Genomic DNA, 26,138 nt, shown 5'->3' with positions numbered 1-26,138 from the left:
TGTTTTAATTCTATGTTTTATTCCGTTTCGGTTTGTTTTCTCGGTGTGGCAGCCTTGCTTGTGAATACCACTTTAAAAAACTCTATCTATTATTTAAAGGTTTAAAAAGATAATACTACATGAGCAAGGCCAGCCAAGCCCTGGAGCAAATTAGCCCCGCTTTGGGGACCTTTGCAGAGGCGCCGTTTTGGGCTCGTTTTGGCTCTTTTTGGCTTGGGGGGGGGCGTGTGGGGCTTGAAGGAGCGTCGCTAATTTGCCGCAGGGCGTTGGGCTCCGTGTGTTCCTGTCGTGCTGTGAATAAGTGGATATTTCTGTAGCGATGACGGACCCGAGATCCTGCCGCCCCCTATTTATGTTTTTCTCGGAGCGCTGTGTCTTTATTTTAACAGGTTTCCCCCCGCTCCCCTCTCTCCCCTTTCCTATTTTTGTGACGTTTACTCTGGAAGCGTTACCACTGTACTGTACAAATGTCAAAAGTGTCAAAAAACCAAGAAAAAAAACGATAAAAAAAAAAAGAGTATGATTTCCTAAAAATCACTGTATTAAAAGAAATGTTGTGAAGAAATAAATCGATGCTGATCACCTGTTCCTCGGGGTCTTCGCTCCTCCTGTTGCTGGGTAGGAGCAAAAATTAGCTGGTTGCTTAATTAATATGTACCACGTGGTGGTGGGGGGGTGGTGTCACCCTGGGGGGACGGGGACAGAGCGGGAAATAAGGCACAGCTTTAAAAAATACAGATATTTAAAAAGAATCCCATTTCGGCAGCTTTCCTCGCTGCTGGGAATGAATGAAGTTCCCAGGTTATGGGGCTGCGATCAGAAGGGTGTTTTGGTCCCAAATCCTGCAAAATTCACCTTAAAACCGCCCTCCCCGGCCGCCTCCACGTTGGTTCGGCCGCTGCCATCGCACCCCATTTCTATCAACCCGGGGTGGGCTGCAGGGGTGTGGGGGGAACGGGGCGAGCGGCTCCTCCATCCAGCTCAAAAGTAAAAGATGAGCAGGTAAAAGGGCTGAGGAGCCGAGGGGGCGGCGGCCGAGCCGGGAAATGCTGGAAAAAGGGGAAAAATGCCGCTTTTGGGCAAGGGGAGAGCGCAGAACATCCCCGGGGGGTCAGCAAAGCGTGGGCTCTGCGGAAAAACACATAAAAATAAATCAGCTTTCCAGGCTCAGCTGTGACACCAGACGGGTTGTAAACGCGATCCCGAGCCATCACGGCAATTAGTGAGGGAGTTAATCAGGTTGCGGTGGGGTTCTGGCTGTCGTTTTCGGGGTGGGTTGAGCCGAAACGCCCAGAAAAACTGCTCGCCGTGGGCAAAACGTCGTGGTCGTGAGCAGCTGCTTCTACGTCCCGACGTCGCGCTGGTTCTTGGTACCATCAGGCTGGAAAATAAAGAGGGAAATAAAGGTAAATTCGGTGCGAGCGGGGCTGGCGGCGGCGAGGAACGGCGGAGCCGGCGCTCACCCGGTGCTTGAGGTAGGAGAGGTAGATGTCCCAGCCCAGCGTCACCACGTTGACATAAACCACCCGGAATTTGGGGGGGACGAAGAGGAAATTGAGGAGCTGAGCAGCCGGCCAGACGCACCAGTCAGCCTGGGGGGAGCAGCGGGAGAGGTTAAATGAGGAAACGGCCTCAAGTTGCGCCAGGGGAGGTTGAGGTTGGATCTGGGAACAATTTCTCCCCCCAAGGGCTGTGGGGCATTGAACAGGCTGCCCAGGGCAGTGCTGGAGTCACCAGCCCTGGAGGGCTGGACAGACGGACATGAGGTTCTCAGGACACAGGGCAGGGACAGGGGTGGGTTATGGTTGGACTCCATGATCCTGAGGGGCTTTTCCAACCAGGATGATCCTGTGATTCCATCTCCTGGCCAGGGTCGGGACGGAGAGCGCAGGGGAGGTATTTACCTTGTAAAACTCCCAGAATTTCTCCCTCAGCTCCCCCCAGCTCTCCTCCAGAGACTGGCCCTCCAGTGCGCCCATCCCTGCAGGACAGACGCGCGTCAGCGGGGACAGACTGGGGACAGGGGACAGACTGGGGACAGGGGACAGACTGGGGACAGGGGACAGACCGGGGATAGGGGACAGATGGGTGTCAGCAGGGACAGACTGGGGACAGGGGACAGACTGGGGACAGGGGACAGACTGGGGACAGGGGACAGACCAGGGATAGGGGACAGATGGGTGTCAGCGGGGACAGACTGGGGACAGGGGACAGACTGGGGACAGGGGACAGACTGGGGACAGGGGACAGACGCGTGTCAGTGGGGACAGACTGGGGACAGGGGACAGACGGGTGTCAGCGGGGACAGACCGGGGACAGGGGACAAATGGGTGTCAGCGGGGACAGACTAGGGACAGGGGACAGACGGGTGTCAGTGGGGACAGACTGGGGACAGGGACAGACGGGTGTCAGCGGGGACAGACTGGGGACAGGGGACAGACGGGTGTCAGTGGGGACAGACTGGAGACAGGGGACAGACCGGGGACAGCCGGGTGTCAGTGGGGACAGCGGTGCCCCCAGGGCTCCAGCGCAGGGAGCAGGGATGGGAATCAGCATCTCAGCTGTGTCAGAGGCTGCAAAATGCCCCAAAACCCCCCAGGAAACCCCAGTTTTGTCCATTAGCGGGGGGCGAGGGGTGTCCCGCTCCGTCCCCAGTGCCCACGCCACACACCGAGGAAGTACCAGGAGCCCAGGACGGGCGATGCCACCAGCTGGTCGATCAGCACTTTCTTCAGGACGGTTCTCATGCCCCGCGCCGGGAACGCCGCGTCCAGCCAGAGGTACCAGTAGTGCAGGGGGGGGCCCAGGCTGCAGCCCACGGCGAACATGCGCCCTGCAACACGACCCCCCGAGCCCGAATTACTGACGTCACCCCCGCGGGACCCCCCCAAAGCGGCTCCGGGAAGCCACAAAGGGAGCGCAGCTCTGCAAACGTGACCCCGGTTCTGCTAACGATGTGATAAACGAGCGCCGTGGGGTAACACAGCTGGTGATGCGACCGCGACGGGCGCTCGGCGCCCCTCGAATAGGGGAGGAAATGGGAGAGAGGAGGGAGAAACTGGGGCTGAGAGAAACACAGCTTGATAAAACAACAAAATGCCAATACACTGCCAGTAAATATATATAAAAAGTAGAAATAAAAGATAGTCGAGGCAGCTCCCCACAATTGTGCCCACAGTGAGCAGCCGGGCCCGGGGACTCGCATCTGGTCCCAAAAAGAGGGAAAAAGGCAAAAAAGGAAACAGGCAAAAAAGCCCAGAGGCCCCTGCAAAATGGGAAAAGGCCGAACACAACATCTCGAACCAAAACTGTCCTGGTTCCAGCAAAAAACAGCCAAGAAGACTGCGCCTGAGAGCAGGAGCGGTAACGCCCCAGAGAGCAAGGGGAGGATCCCGATTCTCGTTAAGTAATTAGCACGGTGCTAATGGGATGGAATACTCCTATTGATCGGTCTGGGTGTCAGTCAGGGTCTGTCCATCCATCCCCCTTCCCCGCGGGCTCGCACCTGCGGGCAGAGCTCAGCTCTCAGCCCAGAGCAGTGAACATGAACCCCGCTGGGTGTCACCTCCTGACCTCAAACCCAACGCAAACGATGTTCCCTGTCCTGCTGGAGCTGAGGGGCCACAGCTGGACACAATATTCCAGGTGTGGTCTCCCCAGGGCAGAGCAGAGGGGCAGGAGAACCTCTCTGACCTACCGACCACCCCCTTCTAACCCACCCCAGGTCCCATTGGCTTCCTGGCCACAAGGGCCCAGTGCTGGCTCATGGTCACCCTGCTGTCCCCAGGACCCCCAGGTCCCTTTCCCCTCCGCTGCTCTCTAATGGGTCATTCCCCAACTCACACTGAACCTGGGGGTGTTCCTGCCCAGATGTAAGACCTCACATCTGCCCGTGTGTGTGTGTGTGTATGTGTCCCCGGTTGTCACCTGTGCGTGCCAGCTGTGGCGGCGTGTCGGGGCGGTGGCGGCGCTGCCAGGCCTGCTGCAGCGCGTCGCCGGCCGCCAGCAGCGCGCCGCAGCTCGCCGTGTTGGTCAGCAGCAGCAGGCGCCCGCGGAACAGCGGCCGCAGCAGCCGCCGGCCCCGCGACAGCATCCTGGGGAACCCCCCCTGGGCCCCGCCGGGGTCAGCGGGACAGACACCCCAGACACGGACACACAGACACTCTGTGCCCCCCGTCACCCGCGCTGTGCTCCCCAGTTAGTGCTGCCGTGCCCCTCCAGTTCCTCTTGTGCCCCCCAGTTCCCCATGCTGTGCCCCCCAGTTACTGCTGCTGTACACCCCCAGTTCCCCCAGTTCCCCACGCTGTGCCCCCCAGTTAGTGCCGCTGCACACCCCCGGCTCCCCCCAGTTTTTCATGCTCTGTCCCCCCAGTTAGTTCTGCCGTACCCTCCAGTTCCCCCCGTGCTCCCCAGTTCCCCCCAGTTCACATCGCTGTGCCCCCCAGTTATACCCGCTGTGCCTCCCAGTCCCCCCGTTAGCACTGCCGTACCCCCCCAGTTCCCCCCGTTATCCCAGCTGTGCCTCCCAGTCCCCCCGTTAGTGCTGCCGCACTCCCCAGTTCCCCCCGTTAACCCCGCTGTGCTCCCCGTTCCCCCGGTTAACCCCACTGTGCTCCCCGTTCCCCCGTTAACCCCACTGTGCTCCTCGTTCCCCCCGTTAACCCCGCTGTGCTCCCGGCTCCCCCGGTGAACCCCACTGTGCTCCCCGTTCCCCCCGTTAACCCCGCTGTGCTCCCCCGGTGAACCCCGCTGTGCTCCTCGTTCCCCCGGTTAACCCCGCTGTGCTCCCCGTTCCCCCGTTAACCCCACTGTGCTCCTCGTTCCCCCGGTTAACCCCGCTGTGCTCCCCGTTCCCCCGGTTAACCCCGCTGTGCTCCCCGTTCCCCCGCCGTGCCGCCCGGTCTCCCCGGTTCTCCCGGTTCCTCCCGCTGTGTCCCCGGTTCCCCCTGCCCGACCCCCCGTGCCCCCCCCCGCTCACCGCCGCGCGCTTCCGCCACCGGCACCAGCGGGGCGTGCCCAGTAACCGAGCGTCTTCCGCTTCCGCCGGCCGCCATGACACCTACTGAGGCGCAGGATGGCGCCATGACACTTACCGCGGGACACTTACCGAGGCGCAGGAAGCCGCCATGACATCTACCGAGGCGCAGGATGCCGCCATGACACTTACCGCAGGACACTTACCGAGGCGCAGGAAGCCGCCATGACAGCTACCGAGGCACAAGCAGCCGCCATGACACCTACCGAGGCACAAGCGGCCGCCATGACACCTACCGAGGCAGCAGCGTTCCCGGCGCGCACCCCCCCCCCCAAACACAACGCTCCAGAGCCTCTGATTTTTCCACAAAATCGTCGTTTTTATTCGCCGCTCGCTCCGTGCTCCCGCGCCGCCCCTCAGCGCCTGCAGCCGGCCGGGACCTTCGGGGCCCCTGAGCCCCCACAGGCCTCGGGCTTCTCCCCCTGCCAGAGAGCGGCCGGTAGAGCCCGAGCAGGGACAGGGACGGGGACAGGGATGGGGACAGGGATGGGGAGAGGGATGGGGACAGGGATGGGGACAGGGATGGGGACAGGGACGGGGACAGGGATGGGGACAGGGAAGGGGACAGGGATGGGGACAGGGACGGGGACGGGGACAGGGAGCCCCCCTGGACCCCCATCGCACCTGGTAGAGGCGGCAGATCAGCCCCAGCAGCGAAGCCTGCGCCTGCTCCTGCAGCTCGTCCGTGTGTTTCTATGGGGGACACAGGGCGCTCAGGGGGTCCCCGCTGCGCCCCTCGACCCCCGTTGTCCCCCCCGTCCCCTCCCCGCCGTACCCCGTTGACGAGGATCCAGGGCACGTATTGGTGCGGGGGGTCGAGCGCCGCAGTCAGTTGTGCGTTGCGGTGCATCAGGGCGGCCCCCACGTCCCCCTGCACGCAGGCGGCGACGCGGCCGCTGTCCAGCTCCGGAGCATAGACCTGCAGGCACTGCGGGACGGGACACGGGGACACATGGGGACGGCAGGGGGACACATGGGGATGTCAGGGGGATGGGGACGGGGACACACACACTGGGAGGTCAGGGGGATGGGGACATCCTTGCAGTGGTGAGGAGGGGACAGGGGCCACACACGTGAGGTCACGGGGACAGGGATGTCCCTGTGGTGGCGAGCAGGGGACAGGGACACACACACCAAGAGGTCAGGGGGATGGGGACAGGGACGCACACACACACACACACACACAGAGGGAGGTCATGGGGGACAGGGACGTCCCTGTGTGCGGGGCGCAGGGGACAGTGAGGGGACATACGGCCTCCAGGTTCTTGGTGACAGAGCTGCCCGACTCCAGGCAGAAGATGACGGGGAAGTAGGTGCTGAAGTCCTCGGCCTCATGCATCAGGCAGGTCTACGGGGACAGGGCGGACGGTGAGGGGCCAGACCCCCCTGTGCCACCACCCTGGGGACGGGGATTGTCACCGTCACCTCGATCATGTTGCCCAAACACTCCTCGGGGCCGTGCTGGCACTGGAAGCGCCACTTCCCGCTGACGTTCCTCTCCTGGGGGACACACGGGTCTGAGCAGACGATGGCGGCACCGGGGACAAGCACCGGTGGCACAGGGGACAGGCACCAGTGGCACCGGTGGCAGCGGCTCCTACCTCCGCGTTGCCATAGGGGACCAGGGTGACACTGAGGACGTCGTCGGGCAGCACCAGCCAGGCGGTGAAGAGCTCCCGCACCAGGAACTCGCGGCACGCCGGGCACAGGCTCTCGTAGAACAGGCTCAGCTCCACGGGGGCCGCTGGCTGCGAGCGGCTGGCGCAGCGGCGCTCGGCCTGCGGGAGGGTTGGGGGCTCAGAGACCCCAGTATTTGCAGGGGATGGGGGGTGACGCCCCTGGGCTGTGGGGCCGGGGTGCGCAGGGCTGGGGAGGGAAGTGAGAGCGGCTGCGGGGGCCGCGGGGCACTGGGGCTTTCCGAGGGAACTTCCTCAAAATATTTTTGGGGAAAACAGACCTGGTGCGGTCGGGATGTGTCTGGGTGGGGCCGCAGCCCAGCGCCCACCACCCGGTTGCGGCTGCACCCCCAGGGCGCTGCCGGACCCACCGTCGCAGGGTGGAATCAGCCAAAAAGGTGGTTTTATGCTGAAAAAGCAGCTGGGGATGGGTTGGGGGTCGGTGTGTCCCCAGCGCGGCACAGGATCCCCGGGCACCCCCGCGACGCGCCAGCCTGTGCCGCAGGGATGCTCAGCACCGGTACCGCGGTGATGTCCCCACGCTGTCCCGGAGGGACGTGTCCCCTTGCGCCCGGTGGTCGCGGTGACTCTGACCTGGCAAGCGGCGGCGATCTCCGGTGAGCGGCACCATAGCGGGGCCGGGGCGTCACAGCCGGGGGTGGCGGCCGCCACCCCGAGCCCCAGGGCCAGCAGGGCCAGCGGCAGCGCCAGCGTCACCGCGGGGGCCATGGGGACGCGGCGGGGCGGCGGGAGCCGAGCCCGGCGCTGCCGGGGGTTTTAAAGCCCGGCTGCGCCCGCCCCCGCGCACCCGTCCTGCCCGGATCAACCGGCCTCCTCCTGTGACGCCAACGCTGCTGACTCAGTGGGGACGGCCGGCTCGGGTCACCCTGTCCCCGCTGTCCCCCCCGGCTCTGGACGCCCCCTCGGGAGCCGCCGGCGGCTGCCGCTTCCCCGCAGGTTGTGACACGTTGGGGACAGGAACCCAACACTGTGCTCAGCGGCTCCAAACGGGCAGGGGGGTGGCTCTGGGTGGGACCCCCCCCAGACCTCTGTGGAACCCCCCGGGGCTTCGGTGCTGCCCGAAATCCCCCTGAGCTCATGTCTGGGGCTGAACACTGAACCTTGTACTTCCCCGCTGGGTTCAGCCGCCGTTTCCGGCTGTTCCTCGCCCCTCGGGCTTCGGTGCCACCTCCCTGTGCTGCCACCTCCCTGTATGGGGACAGTCCCCACCTGTCCCAGCTCCCCAGGCAATAGGTCACATCCTGCGCCCAGCCCAGGACACAGGACGAGCCCCATTGGCGCAACACCCACAGGAATCCTCGCGGCCCCTTTAGTAATTCTGTTTATTTCTTCTCTTTTTTTGTGTGTATTTTTTGGTCGTTTTTGTGTTTTTTTGTCTTTTTCTGCTGAAGTACCGTACAAAACCAAATCCTCTGACCGTAACAAAGAGCGGTTTACGTTAGTGAACACCAACAGGAAGAGCAGAGAGAACTGCTGGCAACGAACAGCCCAGCTGGCGAGTTACTGATTATTGTGGATACTTGGGGACTAAAAACCGCGCGGTCACCACGTCCCCTCCGAGCACAAAGCCCCCGGTGACACGAAGGGACGAAGCCCCAGGGTGTGCCCCGGGGAGCAGGAACGGCCACGTTGTACCCACAGGACACGGGTTGGGGACACGGGGTTGGGGGTCACGAAGCAGCGAAGCGGAGCTTTGGAGACACGTCGCTCCCGGGTCAGCGCGAGCGAAAGCAGCAAAGGGACAACGACACGGAGCTGAGCGCGGGGGGCGCGCGGGCTCGGAGCGGGGGGGGTAAGTTGGGTTTTGGGGGGCAAGTCGGGGAATGAGGCCCTGGAAAGGGCGTTTTCCTCCTCGTTGTGCAGGGGACTCGCGAGCGGCGTCACCCCGGTGGGGCCGGGACCATGCGCGGGGGGAACCGTCACCCCCCGGGCTCCTGGGTGCAAGAGGCTCTGGGCGGGAAGGGACAGCGAGGGGGGAGAATTCAGCAGAAAGGGTAAAAAACCCACCATGAGAAGCTGGGACGGGGGGCAGGAGCAGCCGAGGCTGGGAACCCCCAGCGGGATTTGGGGTGTCGAAGGGCCCCCCAGCCCTGGGAGGGGGCGCAGGGCTGAGCCCAGCACACGTGCGCTCGCCCCTCACACCGAGCCCCAACCGTTCCCTTCCTCAGCCCCGACGGCTTCTGCCAAGCGACCCCCGAAGCCAAACGCGGCGGCGCGGCACCGAACGCCGAAACCAGAGCCAGAACCACAGCGCAGAGCGGGGTCTGTGCGGCCGAGGAGCCGCCGCGAGCGACACGGATAAGACGTTTTGCTCCAGCAACCGCAGCTGCACAAGGATCCGGGGAGCGCCCGCGGCAGCGCTGAGCGGGGACGAGGGACGGCGCGGTCCCGGGGCGGTGACACCGAGCGGAAGCGGCAGAAGCTCCGGCGTCCACCAGCCGCAGCCCCGAGAAGGGAAGAGCCTCTCGGGCAAATCAAGAGGATCACGGGCGTTTTGTCCCAACCAGGCGGGCAAAATAACCCAGCGGAGCAAACGCCGCCGCGGCCTCAGCTCGGGAAGCTCCTGCAGGGCCCCCCCGCTGCCCGCGAGCGCGCTGACCTCAGCGCTATCCAAAACACACCAAACCCGCGCCGGCGACCCGCGGCTCCGGCACCTGGCTCCCCGTACAGTACTGACGATTATAAGTGCTTTGCATACATAATTCCACGTCATGCATATACATTGCGAGGCGCTCAGGAGACACCGTCCTCCCGCGGCAGACAGGTCCTTCATCCGGGGGGGCTCGTCGTGTGTGTCGCCTCCGGCCCCTCGGAGCTGAGTCTGGGACGGCCCAGCCGGGCGCCTGCGGGAGTTCAGCAAAAACCAGGACTAGGGAAGGAGCCGATGAGGAACCGAACCGTATTTACAGAGCTACAACAGGTTAAGGTTGCGAAGATTCACCAGAAGACAAGCGTGAAACGACCAGCTGCGCATCCCCTGGACTCTGCCGGGAAAACCACGGGGACCGACGGGGGGTTCACAGCTTAGTTGGCACAACTGGGACGAGAGATTCGTCGCTTAACCACATCCGGACAGCAACGCTCCGGGGCGGTGACACCAGGGGACAGGACGGCGAGGCGGAGCGTGACATGAGCAGGGACCTCGGCCCAGAAGCCCCGTGGAGGATGGGGATTCTCCTTCCTAAGTGAGTTGGAGGAGCAGCACCTCTCGTACCGAACACCAACACCCCCGAGGGGAGGGAGAGCGGAGGATGCGCACGCTCAGCTGAGCCTCCTCCTCCTCCGGCACCGGGCAGGGACCCCGCGGTGACACGGGGACGGTGACACGCGGCGCACAGCAGGACGACCTGCCGGCGAGGAAGGATCTGACCTGCTGGCCGGGGAAGAGGAGTGGGCTGCGTGTGCCTCCCGGAGACTCAAATCCCAGCTGGATCTCACCTCCTAAAGGCTGGAAGAATCCACAGCTCAGCCTGTTCTTTTTGTCCCACCAGCCAACACGGGTTTCAAGCTACTGACCAAAAGGGACACCAGGAACAGTCACAGACATCTCAGAGGCTCTGGAGGGGCAGGAGCACAGAGACTCGAACTATACAGGGTGCGAGAGTCCAGAGCCAGAAAGCAGCGCCCTGGGGAGAAGCTGGAGGCAGCTCTTGCGTGGCGCTCGGGCTGCTCATCTGGCCGGCGGCTGGGACAGGACGGGGTGCGCCAGGGTGACATTCAGGGAGTCATTGTGCTGCACCAGGGACGTGTGCTTGTAGTGCAAGACCAGGTCCTTGAGGGAGGCGTAGAGGTTGTAGGGTTCGGCGAACCCGTAGCCCGTGGCCGTTTTGTAGATCACGCAGTGCTTGGTGTCACCGTCCACCCTGCGGGAGATAAGGGAGCGCGGGGTCAGCGCACGGGGGTCGGGGACAGCAGAGCACAGGCGGTGTCACCTCAGAGCTCCGTCCAGCAACGTCTCCAGGGATGGCTCATCCACCACCGCTCTGGGAACCTGGGCCAGGCTCTCACCACCCTCAGGGCCACAATTTCATTATATCCATCCCGAATCTCCCCTTTTTTAATTTAAAACCATCCGCCCTTGTCCTGTCACAACAGGCCCTGCTCAAAAGTCTGTCCCCATCTTTCTTCTCAGCCCCTTTTAATTCCGGAAAGGCTGCAATAAGGTCTCCCCGGAGCTTCTCTTCCTCTTTCTTCTCTTCTCCTCCTCTCCCTTCCTCTCCTCTCCTTTCTCTCTCCAGCTGAACGCCCAGCTCTCCCAGCCTGTCCCCAGCAGGGCTGCTCCAGCCTCGGGTCAACCTGGGGCTCCTCTGGCCCCTCCCCAGCAGCTCCATGTGTGTCCTGTGCTGAGGACCCAGAGCTGGAACAGGGATCTCACCAGAGGGGCACAGAATCCCCTCCCTCCACATGCAGCCCAAGATACAACGTGATTTCTGGGCTACGAGCCCACATTGTCGGCTCACGGTCAACCTTTAATCCTTCAGCACCTCCAACTCCTCCTCCTCTCCATCCCTTCACCCCCCAGCCTGGTACCGGTACCGGGAGAGCTCGGCCCGTGCCCGGTGCGTCCGGCAGGTCCGTGCAGGGTTACTCACACCACGGAGCAGGCGTAACAGCCCTTCTGGCTGCTCTCGCGGATCAGGAAGGTGCCGTCTCGTTTGCCGCACAGCATCTCCTCCGCCTGCAAGCGGTTGATCTTCCCCACGTACCACGTCCGCTCCTCGTGGTGCGGCAGCTCCTCCTCGTCGTCCATCATGGAGTATTGGCTGCAACAGAGCGCAGGGAGGGTCAGACCCCCTCGCTTTGGGGACACGGCCCCCACATCTCCCCTCTGCCACACGCTGTCACCCCTTCCAGCAGGGATGGTATCCCCAGCTCCCTAGTGGGGAGATGGGACTCACCCATGGTCCCACAGCCCCCACATCCCGAGAGGATGAAAGGGAATGGCCTTAAGTTACGCCAGGGGAGGTTTAGATTGGATATTGGGAACAATTTCTTCCCCAAAGGGCTGTGGGGCATTGGAACAGGCTGCCCAGGGCAGTGCTGGAGTCACCATCCCTGGAGGGCTGGACAGACGGACATGAGGTTCTCAGGACATGGGGTATTCCTGGGGTTCCTGGGCTCGATCTCGAGGGTCTTTCCCAACCCAAACGATTCTGATTCCACCCCACACCGCGTCAGCGGGGACACTCACTCCTCCGTCTCGTTCTTGATGCCCAACCACTCGTTGATTTTCTTCTGCCGGGCTCCTTTCTGCGTCAGCCACCTGGGGAGGGACAGGCAGAGCTCAGCGCGGGCACCGCGCCCGGCTCCCCAGCGCGCCCGGCTCGCGGCGCTTGCGCTGCCATCACCAGAGGGCAGCAGCCGTCCCCTTTGAGGGGCTGCCATGCCCCGAGGCCACACGCCGCAGGGCTCAGCAGCTCACCAGCCGGTTTTACAAACCCCAAAACCCTCCAGGAACCAGCTGAACGGCTGCCGGGCTGGGCTGGAGGGGCAGCAGGGCCCCATTCCCAGCCCTGCGCGGGGGCAGGAATTACTTACACCAAATATTGGTCCCGGAGCTTGCGCAGCTGCATGAGGTCTGGCTTGAGGCTGTTCATGCGTTTGTCGATCTCCCGGTTCTCCGAGGCTTGTTTCTTCAGGTCCTGCTCCAGCTTCATCTTGCTGTCGTGGATTTCCGTGATGCGAGATTTGAGTTTCTCCGAGTTCATGAGGATCCTTGGGGGGGGAAAGAAGCGGGGTTTAGGCTGCAGGCCAGCGTGGAGGCGGCAGAGGCGGCGGCCTGCCAGCTCGGCACAGCGCGCTGCTGGAGAGGCGAGGACTGCGCAGCCTGGGCTGAGGACGGTGCTTTGCAGCCCCCAGCCCCTTCCAGCACCGGTCCTGGCACCCCCGGTGCTCACCGTTGCACCTCCTTCTCGTTGCCCTCCCGTCGGAAGCGCTCGATGTACTCCTTGCTGCACTTCTCCTGCGTCTGGCACTGCTCCTCAAAGATCTTGATGGTCTCGTTGAAAGCCTCGATTGCCGTCCTCTTCATCTGCAGCTCCTGGAAAGGGAGGGGAGGGCTGAGGATTGGGAGGACTCGGGCAGGTTTTTGCCCGTTCTCATCCCTTCTTCCCCCGGCGCAGCGATCGGGGGTGCGGGGCGGCCCGGGGGGTGGCGGTACCTGCGAAGTGCGTGTGTACTCCTCGTACAGCAGGTCGTACTCCCAGCTCTTGTCCTGGTACTGCTGGTGATAGACCTTCAGCTGCTCCCCAACGGCCTCCACGCTGTCTTCTTTCACCACTTGGTCCTGCCGCACACACAGCGTCGCTCAGGACCTGCTCCTGCCCCTTGGCAGGGCAGCTGCTCCCACAAAATCCACCCCAGCACCCCAAAAAGCGACATCCCAGCACGGGGCAAGCAGTGGGATGCTACTTGCCACGGATGGATGAGCAATGGCCCCTGTTGGGGCTGCACTCCCCGTTGTGTCCCAGCAGCTCAGGCCTCACCTGCTGGTACTTGGAGATGGGGTAGAGCAGCCTGGTGTCCAGTTTGGCGTTATACTGGGCAAGTGACTCGTGCCGGTAATGGGTGATGAGCTCCACCACCGAGCCGAAAGTCAGGGGCTCAGAGAAGCCGTATTTCCCTTCCCGGTGAAAGATCTTGATCAGCTTGTTATTGCCGCCCTTCCTGCAGCGGGGAGGGGACACAGGGCACCGATCACCACCCTGACGCGTGGGACATGCGGTGACAACTCCCTCTCAGAGCAGCGGAGGCTCTCGGGGACCCCAGTGCCCACCTGAGCGTGAGCGTGTACTCTCCCTGGATCTTGCTGGAGGCGTCGCGCACTAAGAAGGTACCGTCTGGCGTGTCCCGGAGCTTCTCGTTCACCTCCTCCCTGCAAGGAACGCGATCGTCATGGCCTGTGAGGTGCCAGCAGAGCTCCCTGGCACAACAGGAAGGACGCAGCACGCAAATGTCACCTGCCAGACACCCCCTTACCGAGAAATGTCCCCCCAGTACCACTCGGCGTCCTGCAAAGGCACGCTGTTCCCGTTGGCCAGGCTGGCTGCGCTGGGCTTTGGCTTAGGAGGTTTTGGAGGCAAAGCTGGAAGAGAAGGAGGGGAGGAGGAGGGTGACCTCACGTCCCGGCTCCCTCAGTGTCACCCTCCCTGCAGTGACCGTCCTGGGAAGCCCCCTTGGCCACCACGCTGCCAGGAGCTGATCCAGGCACATCTACGGCAGCAGCTGAACACTCTGAGCTGCCCCCGGGCACAAAAACGCCCTCTGCAACCCGCTTGTGGGGGCAGAGACTCCACACCCACGGAGCACAAACGCCAGCGCCTCGGGCCCCAAAGAAGGGGCATCTTTTTGCCACTGAGGGTGGTGAGAGCCTGGCCCAGGTTGGCCAGAGAGGTGGTGGATGAACCATCCCTGGAGACACCCCAGGCCAGGCTGGACGGGGTCTGAGCAACCTGAGCTGGTGATGATGTCCCTGTCATGGCAGGGGGGGCACTGGGAAGGCCCCTTCAACCCAAACTGTTCTGTGATATCAATACCTGGAGGCAACTGCTCTGGCTCCAACTCCTTCGTCTGCAGAAGTATCTCCAGGAAGAGCACGGAGAAGTCAGGGCTCAGCTCCGGGCTGCAGAGAGAGAGGAGCCGAGATCAGTGGTTGTTGGGGAGAATCGGGAATTCCTCCCATGCCTGAGCCCTGTGTCGCCCGCTCCATCCCAGCGCAGAGCCTGCCGTACCTGGCGCCGGGCAGCCGCACGAGCAGGGGCCCGAAAATCTCGCCCAAGGCCCGAGGGTGGAGGTTGTTGCTCTCGGCTTGCTGCGATACCTTCCCCAGATGCCGGAGCAGGAACTGCAGGGTGAGCGTGTTCTGCAGCGGGACCGCAGGCGACTCCAGGGCCAGCATCAGCTGCTTCCGGCAATTCTCGGGCTGGGGGATCTCTGGGGAGAGAAGACGACGCGATGGAGGAGCCGGCACCACTCGTGCCTGTGTCACACAGCCCCCACAGCTGCAGGAATTACTGTAACACCCCAAATGTGTTTGTCCCACCCAGCCGCCTGTTCCCGAAGCTCTTACCCTGCAGGACACGCAGGATGTCCCCATGCACGGCCACCGGCACCACGGGGGACGGCAGGTCCTGCAGGTAACCCCGCAGCGCTTCGCCCAGGGAGTGCACGTCGAAGGGCTCCAGGTCGCCCAGGGTCCAATCTGTGGGGACAGAGATGTCCCATGGGTGGTGGGGCCAGCACTGGGCACCAAACAGCAGTTCCGGTGCTGCCAGCACCAGTCCCGGTGACTGTCACACCACCTAGGGACATGGGGGATGCCTGGAAGTGCCCCCCTGCACCCCAGACATGAGGCTCCTGGTAGAGTGGAGCTGCAGCTCCAGCCAACAAGCTGAGCTGAAAGACCCTCCCCTGCTCATTTGTGGTGTGACAGAGCAAGAGAAACCTCCACCAGCCCACTGGCACCCCGAGAGCAGCCGGACACAAGCGCAGGGGTTCGCCTGTGGGGCTGCGAGTCTCTGAGCTGGCGCCACATCCCTTTCACAGAATCATTTTGGTTGGAAAAGCCCCTCAGGATCATCAAGTCCAACCATTCCCCCACCCCTGTCCCCGCCCCATGTCCTGAGAACCTCATGTCCGTCTGTCCAGCCCTCCAGGGATGGTGACTCCAGCACTGCCCTGGGCAGCCTGTTCAATGCCCCACAGCCCTTTGGGGGAGAAATTGTTCCCAGATCCAACCTCAACCTCCCCTGGCGCAACTTGAGGCCATTTCCTCTCGTCCCCCCATCCCGTCCCTTCCACGCAAGAGGGGGACCTGTGGGGCCACCCCAGCCCCACAGCAGCGGTGCCGGGAGCCAGGAACTGCCTGGATTGCATTAGCACTGGCGCTGTCACGTCCCCTAATCTCCTCCATCTGAGCCGATTCGCCTCCTCCCCGCGCCGAGCTGGTTCTTACCGGTTCGCAGCGCTTGCCGCAGTTCGGAGCCAGATGTCCTGTACAACATCTCGCTGTCTAACCCTGCGGGGGGAGGACGCTGCTGTTAGCGGCAGCCCCGCGGCTCCCAGCGCACGTACTGGTTTGTGCCAGCCCTGTGCCGGCCGGCAATGGCTACGGCACGGCCAACCGGCGTCTGAACCGACCTCCCGCAGCCCCCGGGACACCTGGCTTAGTGGCCCCGTTTCTCCTGGAAGTGTTTTCCACACCCCAGCACCCAGCCAGGGTGCAGACCCAGCACCCCCACGTCTCTGCAGGAGGGGTCGAGCCCAATCTTTGGGAACCGCAGCTCAATTCAGGGGGGAGCACAGACCCCCCCCCCCCCCATTCCTGCAAGCAGCTGCATCCAGTGTCCCCCACGGAGCTCCATCCAAAGCCAACAGCTTTTAAAGACAGCTGCCTCCCCTTCTGCCCTCGCTGGGGGGGTTTGGGGGGGGTCTCAGCCCCTCAGTGCTCATTTTGGGGGGTGCTCAGCATCTCCCCTTACCTTTCTTCTCAATAGCTTCCACCAGTTTCACCAGCAGCGGCGGCGCGAGCTCCGGAGGGCTGAACTGGTCCTGCAAATCTGGGAGAGGAGACGCTGGAGGGGGAGAAAGAGGGAGAGAAGGGGGTCAGACCCCGCTCAGCCCCCCAAGATGGGCTGGGGTACAAACAACCAATGCCAGTCCCAACACTGGTGTCCCAGAGGGAAGAAAAACCGCGGCCACGAGGCCACAGCCCACGCAAACACCACACGGAGGCTGCGGGGAACCCATAAACCGGCTCAGAAACCAGTATGGCACTGGTTAAGCCCGGCTTTGCTCTGAGCCCCCATGGGGTGCGTTTGGGGGACGCCTGCTGCTCCCCCGTGTCCCCGGGCTCGGTCCCTGCCCGGGCTGGCGGAGCGGGGCCCGGGAGCTCGCTGGCGGCGCTGCGCCGCGATTCATCCAGCAGAACGCCGTGTCAGCAAATTCCTGCCCTCGATTGCTCGTTTAACATGGAAACCAGCCCTCGGCCTCCCCTGCCGTTACGGGGCGCAGACATGGGACGGGGGTCCCCCCCACTACTCCTGGGGGATCCACAGCTCCATCTGGCATTTTGCTGTCACCTCCAGGAGATCGTGATGTCCCAGCGCCGGGCACGTTGTGCCGCAGGGTGACACATGCCAGGGCAGGAACGCGCAGGCCCGGGCGAGCAGCTGCCAGCGGGACGTTTGCCAAAGGATGAGCCGCGCCAGAGCCCCGTTTTTCTTCTAATTAAGCACCAGCCGGTGCAGGAGGCTCCTCCGGGCTCGTCCACAGGACCAGGCAGACCCCGGGGAGCCCAGGACACCCAGGACGCTCCACACGCACAGAAAGGCTGCTCCCCGTTGTGAAACACGGCTCTGTTGTCACAGATCTGACCCCAAGGCACCCGGTGTGGTCTCACAGCAATTCTGGAACTCCTCCTGCACCCACGGGGAAACGCAGCAGCTCGTGTGGGTGCTGAGGAGCAGAGGGGCAGCTCTGCAAGGTCTTGTGTTGTTTGGAGGGGGGTAAAATTGTCACCAGAAAGAGCCCCCGGGCACGGGACGGGACCCGCATGGTGCTGGTGGGGCTGGGGAAGCCGCAGGCGAGGTGCCAGGCTGGCAGCGCCGGGCCTGACCCCTCGGGGAAGGGCTGAAAGGAGAATAAATAGTGGTGCTGCACACGTGGCCGGGCCGGGAATGTGCTGCTTCAGCAGGCAGCGCTCGCCTTTTTGTAAAAAAATATAGATAAAATAAAAGGAGAGAGGCCGTGGCGGAGCCGGCCAGGGCGCCGCGAACAAGGCTGCTCACAGCACGGCCGGGCAGCTGCGGAAATAGTTCCCAGCCGCATTTTCCGCTCGTGTTCTCGACGGAAGGCAAAGCCCGGCAGCTCGTAAATCCGCGGGCAGAAAGCGCTGGGTTCTGGCTGCTCTGCGGGGACAGTGCCGCTCCAGGGCTGGGTGGCAATGTGGCATTGTCCCTGCTCCGTGTGTGACACCGGGGAGCTCACGGCCCCCGTCAGCTAGGACGGGACAGCAGGGCAGAAATGCCACCAGCTCTGAGCTCCGCAGGGCAGCCAGGAGACACCCCTGCACCTCCCAAAGCGCAGACCGCGAAGAAATAACACAGGCTTGGCTTAAATATAGCTTCTCAGTCGCAAAAATGCATCTCCCCACCAGCATCCCAGCGCTAAAATGGCCTTTGAGGTTTGAATTGTCACCCCAGCTGTGGGGCTGGACCCACGAGGGATGGGGACAAGGCTGACACCCCCCTGGCCGGTCCTGGTACGCGATCCCCTCTCTGCTCCATCCCCGCGCAGGGCGCAGACTGGCCGGTTTGGGGTTTCTTTCCCAACCTTGTATTTTGTGCGTGTCGGGCGCTTTGGCACGTATCTCCTTCCACATCCCTGAGATCCCCACCCCTGCTCAGGGCGACGGCTCCGACCACCCAAACACGCCCCCGCCAAACTCCGCTGGGGACGAGGAGGAGGAGGAGGGAGCCCACGAAGACACAAATGCAGTAAAGGCGGCCACGAGGGAGCGCGGGGCTGGGCGCGGGCAGGGCGGCGCATCGCCCCCCGCGGAGCGCGCCCCCGGCTCCCGGAGAAGCGGCTTTCTTGGAAAGGCAGGTTGTGAGCGGGATGGCTCCGGACAGCGGCTCTCGCTGCCAACCCAAACCCACGGCCCGGCCGCCTTCCCACCCTGCGGAGACACTTCCCGGGGCCGCCCCCCCGGCTGAGGGAGCGGGAGGATGGGGGGCAGCTCTGCGAGCTGCAGACACACCCCGGCACCCCAAGTTCGGAGGCGGGGTCTCCTTCCTGTGCCTTAAGACCCCAGGGATGTTCCACGCAGCCCGAAGCATCTGATGGGACGAGGGGGATCGGGAGCGCTTTCTGATCCCCGCCAGCTCCTCCGCTGACCCCGCTCCCCCAGTACACACCAGTTCAAGCTGCTCTGCAAGGCGCGGGAGGAGCAAAGGCAGCGAAACGCCCGTTTGCCATCTCAGAGCACATAGAGCCTGCTGAGCCCAAGCCACAGGGCCTGTACAATTTAAAAACATGAAAACACAGGAAAGAAGGAGGTCGGTCCCAAGCCCAGCGCCGGCCGGGATCAGGCGCGAGCTCCGCGATCCGCGGGAAGGGCCGGGTGCCAGGCAGAGAAGCAATTAGCTCCAGTTCTCAGAAGTTCTCTTTTAGAGCCTGACTCTTCTCTTTGCCCAGAGACAAGTTAATTGCGTGTCTCAGCGGGGCCGAGCGGCTCTTGGCAGGGAGCGACGCCCCGGGCGCTCCGGAGGCAGGGAGGTGGTTGGGAGAGGTCAGGAGCTGTTCCTAAAGGGAGGGAGAAGAGCAAAACCCTCAGCAGAGCAGGGAGAGGGTCCAGGGACCGCAGGGATCCTGGCTGGTCACAGACCAGAGAGGGAGAAGGATCCTGGAGCGGTAACAAGGAGCGGGACAAGGCTCGCTCCAAGAAGCTGGAGGGACAATGTGCTTTTTTCTCTAAGCGTGAGCCCAAAACTGAGACATGAGGAAGGAATTGTTGGCCCTGGGGGTGGTGAGAGCCTGGCCCAGGTTGGCCAGAGAGGTGGTGGATGAACCATCCCTGAGACACCCCAGGCCAGGCTGGACGGGGTCTGAGCACCCTGAGCTGGTGACGATGTCCCTGTCATGGGCTGGACGAGATGAGTGTGGAGGGTCCCTCCCAACCCAAACCACTCTGTGATTCTGCCCCCCAGGCTGCTGCCAAGCCAAGGGCTTCACCGCCGTCCCGCAAAGCCACCAACACCCCCTCATCAGCCACACGCTGGGAGCGGGGATGTCTTGGAGCAACCACGGCAGCGCTTACCTTGCTCCAGAGCCTCCGGCAAGCGGCCCCCGCCAGCCCCCGGCGTGGCGGGGAGGGGTCTCTGCACCCGCGGCCGGTGGGAAGGGACCGAGATCTTCACGGGCCCCACGTACTCCACATACGTGCCGGGAAAGTCCCCCTTCTGCTTGGTCCGCTCGTTAACGCCCAAGATCCACCCGATCTGATTAGGGGTCTGCTCATCCCCGTCTTTGAAGCCCAAGGCTTGCAGGGCCCCCTTGCTGACCACCAGGATGTCCCCGGGCAGCAGATCGATGTCCTCCTCGCGTTCCTTGCGGTAGGGGTAGAGCGCGCGGTACTGGAACCCATCGGTGCTGCCCATCCTCTCTGCGGCGGGGAGACAGGCTCTGAACGGCGAGGCGGCGTGGTTTTGGGTGGGAAAGGAGGGATTTCAGAGGCAGCTCTCCCCCATCGGCGCTCCGAACGTCTCGACGTGAACCAGCACCGCACGAGCTTGGTGTGGGTGTCCTGGCACGCTTAGGTGCAGCCCCTTTTCCTGAGCTTGAAACCGCGATTCAGCCAAATTATGGAGCAAAGGGAGAAGGAGACAAACATAATCCAGCACTTGTGAGCGGGCATGCAGCGGAGAAACGGGAGATCAGGGTCCGCTTCGCTGAAAAAGCAGCAGGTTTCTTGGAGTCTGGGGGGTAAAACCACGGTGCGATTCCAGCCTGGAACAGCGTGACGTGCTCCGTCTCCCTTCCCAGCGCCTGCCAAGAGAAGAACCACCTGTCACTGCACAGTCAGACACCCAAAACCCCCCCAAGACGCCAAGCTTCGAACTGGGGGTTCATCCGAGCAGCTGGGAGAGGCGGGAAGCGCCTCTCTCCTCCCCACCAGCTGCTGCTGAGCCGCGGATCCAACCAGGAGATGCTTAATTCCAATTTACGCTCCCAAAAAAATGAGCGAGGAGCCGCGTGCAGGAATGTCACCTCCTCCCTGCTCCAAGCCAGCGCCGGCCCTGCAGCCCAAAGAGCTTCCACCCCTTCTCCAGCTCACCCTCCTCGCAGCACTTATGCAAACAAGACAACAAACGGGACAAAAAAGCCTTTTTATGCAGGAACTTCTGCACAGAGAAAAGGGTGACCCCCGCAACCACCAGCTGGAGGCCCTGAATAGGAGCAAAACAAACAGATTTAACCTTTTCTTGCTACATCGATTCGATTTTACAAGTCACCTTTACATCTCCCCCGTGCGCAGAGTCATCGTGTGAAGGCAGCTGCCCGCAAACGCGGGTTAACCGAGCTTGCGGCACCCGGCTGCCGAGGTGCCTCTGCCATCCCCACAGAGCAGCACTTCAAAGCTCCGCTCTGAGCAAAGTACATTTTTGAACCTTTCAAAGGCAGCAGCAGCATCAAGTGCGGGCACGGGCTCTGCTCGCAGCAACGGAGGCGAGACCAGCGAAAATAACCTTCAAGAAGCCTTCAAGTCTGCGTAAAGCTGCTAACTGCCTTTCAGCTATTCGGAGAGAAACTGAAGAATAAGCTGCCTGCCCTGCCCAAAAATCCACCAAAAAAACCCCAAACCTGGGTTATAACATGTTGTTGAAGGGCTGGATGAGTCGGGGCATTCCCACCAGCCGGGCACGGCCTTTTTTTCCCATCCCCTCCCGCTTGCACCGGCCAGTTTTCCACTTCCCCCGGGCAAACCCCAGTTCTCCCAGCCAACCCGGGCCCGGGGGAGCTGGTGGAGCCAAACCCCAGGGACACCCCGAGAAGCTCCGCGGGTCGTCTTAACGCTTTGAGGCGTTTTGGCCCCAAACCCACCCAACCCGGCTCAAACTTTCGAGTCTCATCTGCAAACTATTAGCGAGCAGGAAGGAGCTTTTCAGGGCTGCGGGAGGGAGGCGCGGGGAGCCCGGGCACCTTTCCCAGCGGGGCCGAAGCCAAAGCCGCTCCGACCGCTGGCTGGACGCCGCGAGAGACACTAACGCCGGGATCCGCGCTATTTCAAAATAAAACCTCCCCGGCCAGCGAGACGTTAAGAGTTCTCATGGGCTCCAAAGCCCCTCGTCCCTCCGGCACGTTCCTACCCCCGTGCGCTGCCAGAAAGCCCCAAATCGGTGCAAATCTGCCATGAGGAGCCAATTTTGCCTCTCCGCAGCCAGCTTGCCATGCTGCGGGCTCCTTCTCTTGACAAAAAAAGGCACAAAAGAGGCCATGGCGCATAAAACCCGTGCAGCAGCCAGGGCCCGCGCTCGTTGCTCGGGCAAGCGTCCCGGCTGGGTGTGCTGTGCACGAAGGAGCAGGCGCTGCCCGCGGGGGCGCAGGACGCTCGCAGGCAGGATTCGGCGGGTGAGGAACAGGATCGAGCTTGATTTGGGTCGCTGGAGGGTTTTCCCGGAGCTCCAGGAGCGACACGAGGCTGCAGGACTCACAGGGAGACCCTGGGGATGGGGTATTTGCAAGAGAAGCGGCACATCCCCGCGGAGCCGGGGACGGCATTTCCCCGACCCGACCAGCTCCATCCAGGAAAATATTACTTCATCATCCAGAATATAAAGAGAGACTTACAAGCAGGCTCCTTGCCCCTCTAGACGCTGCTTGTCAGGGTCCGACAGACCCTGTAATTGCACCCAGAGCCCAAACCCAGCGCGGTCGGTGCTCCCCGGTGCCTCCGACAAGGCTGGAAGGACAAAGCACTGAGCCCTGGCGAACTTGTTCAGTAGCTTCTTTAAAACCTGCATGGAAGGGTGGGAAGAGGAGAGAGTTGCCCTGGAGCAGCGAGTCTCTCCAAAGAGCAGGTCCTGCAGCTTCTGCTCTGAGATTCAGGCTGGACATAAGACATTTTTGGCACCGAGAGTGGTGAGAGCCTGTGCCAGGTTGGCCAGAGAGGTGGTGGATGAACCATCCCTGGAGACATCCCAGGCCAGGCTGGATGGGTCTGAGCACCCTGAGCTGGTGACGATGTCCCTGTCATGGCAGGGCTGGGATAAGATGATCTCTAAGGTTTATTCTATGATTCTATGACTCCTTCCAGCTTCCTCCCCTGCGGTGGGAACACAGACGCAGCTCTGTGCCCCCTCTGCTCCCCACGGCCCAGCAGGTCACTGGGAACATGAAAAAATACAGAGAATTTAAAGCCAGAAGACGGGTGAGGAGCCCCCTGCGAAAGCCAAACCCACACGGCAAAACCCACTGTCCCCTCCAGGGGAAACACTTGTCCCTCTGTCCCACCACAGACCCAGTCAGTGGTTTCCCAGCCCCATCTGTGCGCGTGGGACGGCAGGGAGGCTCCGCACCCCTGAAAAGCAGCTGAGCGAATCCGCGCGTCTTTGGGGAGGGAGAACAGACGCTTCCCAAACCCCTACAAACCAGCTTTCTGCAGGGAAGGCAAGTGGGGAAAGGCAGGAGGGAGAGCGGGGACAGGCAGGAGCGTGTCGGCGGGCGCGGAGCGCGAGCGGGGATCTGCGCGCTGCCAAAAGATTCCGGCCGGGCCGGGCTCCAGCGCCGCTCTCGGAGAAGAACCTGGAGCGTCCGCGCTGGCGAGCGCTCGCTGCAAGAAAAACCCCATGCACCAGACATCTAAATACCTTTGGTAAATCTATCTCAGCGCCCAGGAACAATCCCTCGATTCATTAACTGCTGTCAATACTTGCTTTGTTTAATACATGGGCCTGAAACAAAAAACACATTACAAGTCTTTTTTTGTGTGCGCCCAGCGCATAAATAAAAGCATCTTAACGTTTTAAATGTGGTTCCTGTGCTTTTTAACCCAGTTCCAAGAGCAGTTCAAAGTTCGAAGCCAGACTGAGAATGACTTTCCCTCCAGTGAGGCGAAAGAACGCATACAAATATTTTTAAAGAAGAATATGCTTACAACAATCTAAACAGCTCAAATCTTCCCAAGTTACATCAAACCCTTAGCAACCAAAACCCCATCAAATCAAGTTTTGAGCTGCAAAACGCTACACGTTAATGGGCTGCAATGAGAACAAACTTTTCCTTTAATTAAAAAAAAGACAGAAAATGGGACAACGCAACTGGGCATGGAAACGAAAATGGACACGGCAGCGCCTGCCACATCGTGCCCTGTGGTGACAACTGCGGCTGCACCGAGTCCTCCCGCTCCGCACAGCTGGGCCGAGAGCTTGCGAACCCCAGTGTATAATTTGGGACAGATTAGGCTGGTTTTACCTCTTTTCTCACCAAGAAACACTCCCCATGCAACCACCCCCGCCAGGGACATGGAGCACTGACTGCTCAGCCCTGGATTTCATTGAATACTTCACTTTATCCACTGAAGCCCAAGGGAATGAAGGAGTATCTCCAACATTTCCACTCAAGAACTAAATGTTATGGTGAGCAGGACCTGAGGAGCCTCATAAATCCTCTTCCTCGGGATAACCGATACCTTCCTCATTTCTGAGAGAGAACTACTTCCATTTCAGAGCATTCACAGGCTGGGCTTAGGGACTTTTTAAATCAGAAATAACCCCAATGTTCTGGCTACTTCCCTCAAAAATTACAGTTTAAAAAAAACCAACTGCTGCTGCTAACTTATCTGCTTAGAATCACATTCCCTGGGGTATCTGGGATTCCTACGCTGATTTTTTAGCAGCTCTACAGCAATCACGTTTGCAGGCCAACACATTTCGGGTATTGGTTGAGAGAGGCAAGACCGTCCAACTTGAGAAACCCGCTGTCCCTTCCTCTGTTTGCTTTTTATCTTCCATTTCTTGGCTACTTTAGCTCCAAGCTGCGGCTCCAGATATTCCCAGGGGAATTAAAAGAGCTCTCGATATTATAAATACTCCTTTTTTTTCACTGTAAACACACCGCAGCGCTGGGAGCGAAGCGCCGGCGCTCTGACACGGCTCCAAACTGGCTCCGCGAACCATTCCAGCTCAGCCGCGGCTCCTCTTCCAACCCGGCGCTTTTGTCCGGCGAGACCCAGTTGCGGGCAGAGAAGGATTTCCCCGTTGTGCCGAAAACCACGTTCCAGCGAGTTAAAAACGGAGCTTTTTGGGGGCAGCGATGAGCTCTGGGAGAGCGGAGCCTCGCCGCGAACCGCACGGGCAGATCGAAGCACGATCTGCCCACGTCAGAGAAAAGAGTCACCAAAGAAAACCAAACCATCGCTTGGACTTTCCCACATCATGGAGGAGCCGATGAGTAGAGCAGAGGCCAACCCAGCCTCGGGGACACGCCAGCCCTCCGCAGGGCGGGGGAACGGCCAGGAAAGCAGTGATTTAGGCTATATTTACTCAGCTGTCTCCATTCTCTCGCTCTCACAGAGAAAGTCACAGGGCCAGTTCCCCAGTGGCTCAGAGAGTGGCTTGGGAAATAAAAGCCTGGCTTTACCGGGGAGGAGAGGCGGCTGTGCCCCCACCACGCCGGGTGCCGAAAGGCGCAATCCTGCTGGCACTCTTCGCAGCTCTCATTTTAAACAGGTTTCTGCCCCCCCGGTTTTATTTCCTATTGAACACGGAGCCTCAAAGTGGACGTACGTGACCACGGGAAGCTCCTCTTCAAAGGGGTCGGGAAACATCCCCAGGATTGGAGGGACGCGGGGCACCAAGGGGGGCTGGTCACCGTCCCGGAGCCAGGGTTTGGGGACACTGGAGCCAGCAAAGCCACAGCCCCCCTGGCTGGGCAGGGGCACCCCATAGTCACCCAGCCCCCGTCTGCTGGGGCAGAACCGCCGTGGGGACAAGTCCCCAGCCCAGGATGGAGCCCTGACAGGGGCTTTGTCACCCCCAGGGGGTGCCCGGGACCTCAACAATGAGGGGGGGACCCTACCAAGGGGGAGGTCCCCGCACTGGCACCATTGCATGGGGAACGGCACTGAGGTCCCCACCATGGGGGGGACACGGGGGACCTGCCCTGGCGCTTCGGGGAGGGGGGGACAGGGCCAGCCCTGGGGCGGCACAGCCCTGGGGGGGTGACACTGCGCTGGCAGCACCGGGAGAGGGCCGGGGACAGCCCCGGTGCAGCCCCCGGGCCGGGGCACAGCCTCGGCAGGGCCCCCGGGGCGCCTCCCGCTGAGCGGCCGCGCTCACCGCGAGTCCCCGCGCCAGGCCCTGGGTCTGGCTCCCACCCCGGCCTCCCCTCTCCCCCGCTCCCGGTCCCGGTCCCGGTCCCGTCCCACCTCTGCTCCGGCCCCATCCGCCGCCGCTCGGCTCCAGCCCGCTCCGACCTCCCAGCCCGGCGGCAGCCTGGGAAAGGGCCCGAACAGCGCCGGAACGGCCCGAACCCGCCCCGGAAATACCCGACAGATGCCGGAGAGGAACGAATCCTTCCGAAGACGAGCTGGCCCCGCCCCTTCCCCCGGCCGCCGGCTGCGCTCGGGACCACGCCCCTCGCCCGAGCCGCTCCGGAAGGAGCCGAGTGCTTGGCGGAGCGCGGCGGCGCCTCCTGGCGGCGGGACGGGACCGCGGAGCGGGCACCGGGACTGCACCGGGCATTGTACCGGGACTGCACCGGGCATTGTACCGGGACTGCACCGGGCGTCGTACCGGGACTGCACCGGGCATTGTACCGGGAGCCGGGACTGCAACGGGTACCGGGACTGCATCGGGCATTGCATCTGGTACCGGAACTGCACCGGGCATTGCGCCGGGCACCGGGAC

The 26,138-nt window shown here is 62.2% G+C and overlaps 3 protein-coding genes across 5 annotated transcripts; all 3 read right to left on the bottom strand.

Moving 5' to 3' along the window:
• Positions 1 to 518: 518 nt before the first annotated feature.
• Positions 519 to 5,059, bottom strand: MPV17L2 (MPV17 mitochondrial inner membrane protein like 2). 2 transcript variants are annotated; one of them, XM_082071798.1, is made up of 5 exons: positions 4,979 to 5,059; positions 2,672 to 2,833; positions 1,905 to 1,981; positions 1,464 to 1,592; positions 519 to 1,381 (listed from the first exon to the last, which is right to left on the bottom strand). In XM_082071798.1, exons 1-5 carry the CDS (start codon positions 5,052 to 5,054, stop codon positions 1,343 to 1,345), a joined length of 483 nt encoding a protein of 160 aa, XP_081927924.1. In that variant the 5' UTR covers positions 5,055 to 5,059; the 3' UTR covers positions 519 to 1,342. The 2 variants fall into 2 exon arrangements, with proteins under 2 accessions (XP_081927924.1, XP_081927923.1); XM_082071797.1 differs by lacking the exon at positions 4,979 to 5,059 and adding an exon at positions 3,928 to 4,255.
• Positions 5,060 to 5,333: 274 nt separating this feature from the next.
• On the bottom strand, positions 5,334 to 7,515 carry IFI30 (IFI30 lysosomal thiol reductase). Its single transcript, XM_082071789.1, has 7 exons — positions 7,306 to 7,515; positions 6,637 to 6,813; positions 6,461 to 6,535; positions 6,288 to 6,383; positions 5,811 to 5,963; positions 5,660 to 5,728; positions 5,334 to 5,457 (listed from the first exon to the last, which is right to left on the bottom strand). Exons 1-7 carry the CDS (start codon positions 7,438 to 7,440, stop codon positions 5,392 to 5,394), a joined length of 771 nt encoding a protein of 256 aa, XP_081927915.1. The 5' UTR covers positions 7,441 to 7,515; the 3' UTR covers positions 5,334 to 5,391.
• Positions 7,516 to 8,037: 522 nt separating this feature from the next.
• On the bottom strand, positions 8,038 to 25,762 carry PIK3R2 (phosphoinositide-3-kinase regulatory subunit 2). Of its 2 annotated transcripts, XM_082071786.1 has the most exons (17): positions 25,658 to 25,712; positions 23,100 to 23,183; positions 19,550 to 20,277; positions 16,212 to 16,304; positions 15,686 to 15,748; positions 14,801 to 14,932; positions 14,463 to 14,664; positions 14,268 to 14,353; positions 13,711 to 13,816; positions 13,508 to 13,606; positions 13,218 to 13,398; positions 12,893 to 13,018; positions 12,630 to 12,772; positions 12,271 to 12,447; positions 11,924 to 11,995; positions 11,325 to 11,495; positions 8,038 to 10,595 (listed from the first exon to the last, which is right to left on the bottom strand). In XM_082071786.1, exons 3-17 carry the CDS (start codon positions 19,887 to 19,889, stop codon positions 10,403 to 10,405), a joined length of 2,184 nt encoding a protein of 727 aa, XP_081927912.1. In that variant the 5' UTR covers positions 19,890 to 20,277; positions 23,100 to 23,183; positions 25,658 to 25,712; the 3' UTR covers positions 8,038 to 10,402. The 2 variants fall into 2 exon arrangements, with proteins under 2 accessions (XP_081927912.1, XP_081927911.1); XM_082071785.1 differs by lacking the exon at positions 23,100 to 23,183 and having other exon boundaries at positions 25,658 to 25,762.
• Positions 25,763 to 26,138: the final 376 nt, after the last annotated feature.

Source organism: Streptopelia decaocto, assembly GCF_964273445.1.
Source record: "Streptopelia decaocto genome assembly, chromosome: 24".
Lineage (NCBI taxonomy): Eukaryota > Metazoa > Chordata > Aves > Columbiformes > Columbidae > Streptopelia > Streptopelia decaocto.
The sequence above is the reverse complement of the archived record's forward strand: the minus strand, read 5'-3'. Positions and strand labels throughout refer to the sequence as shown.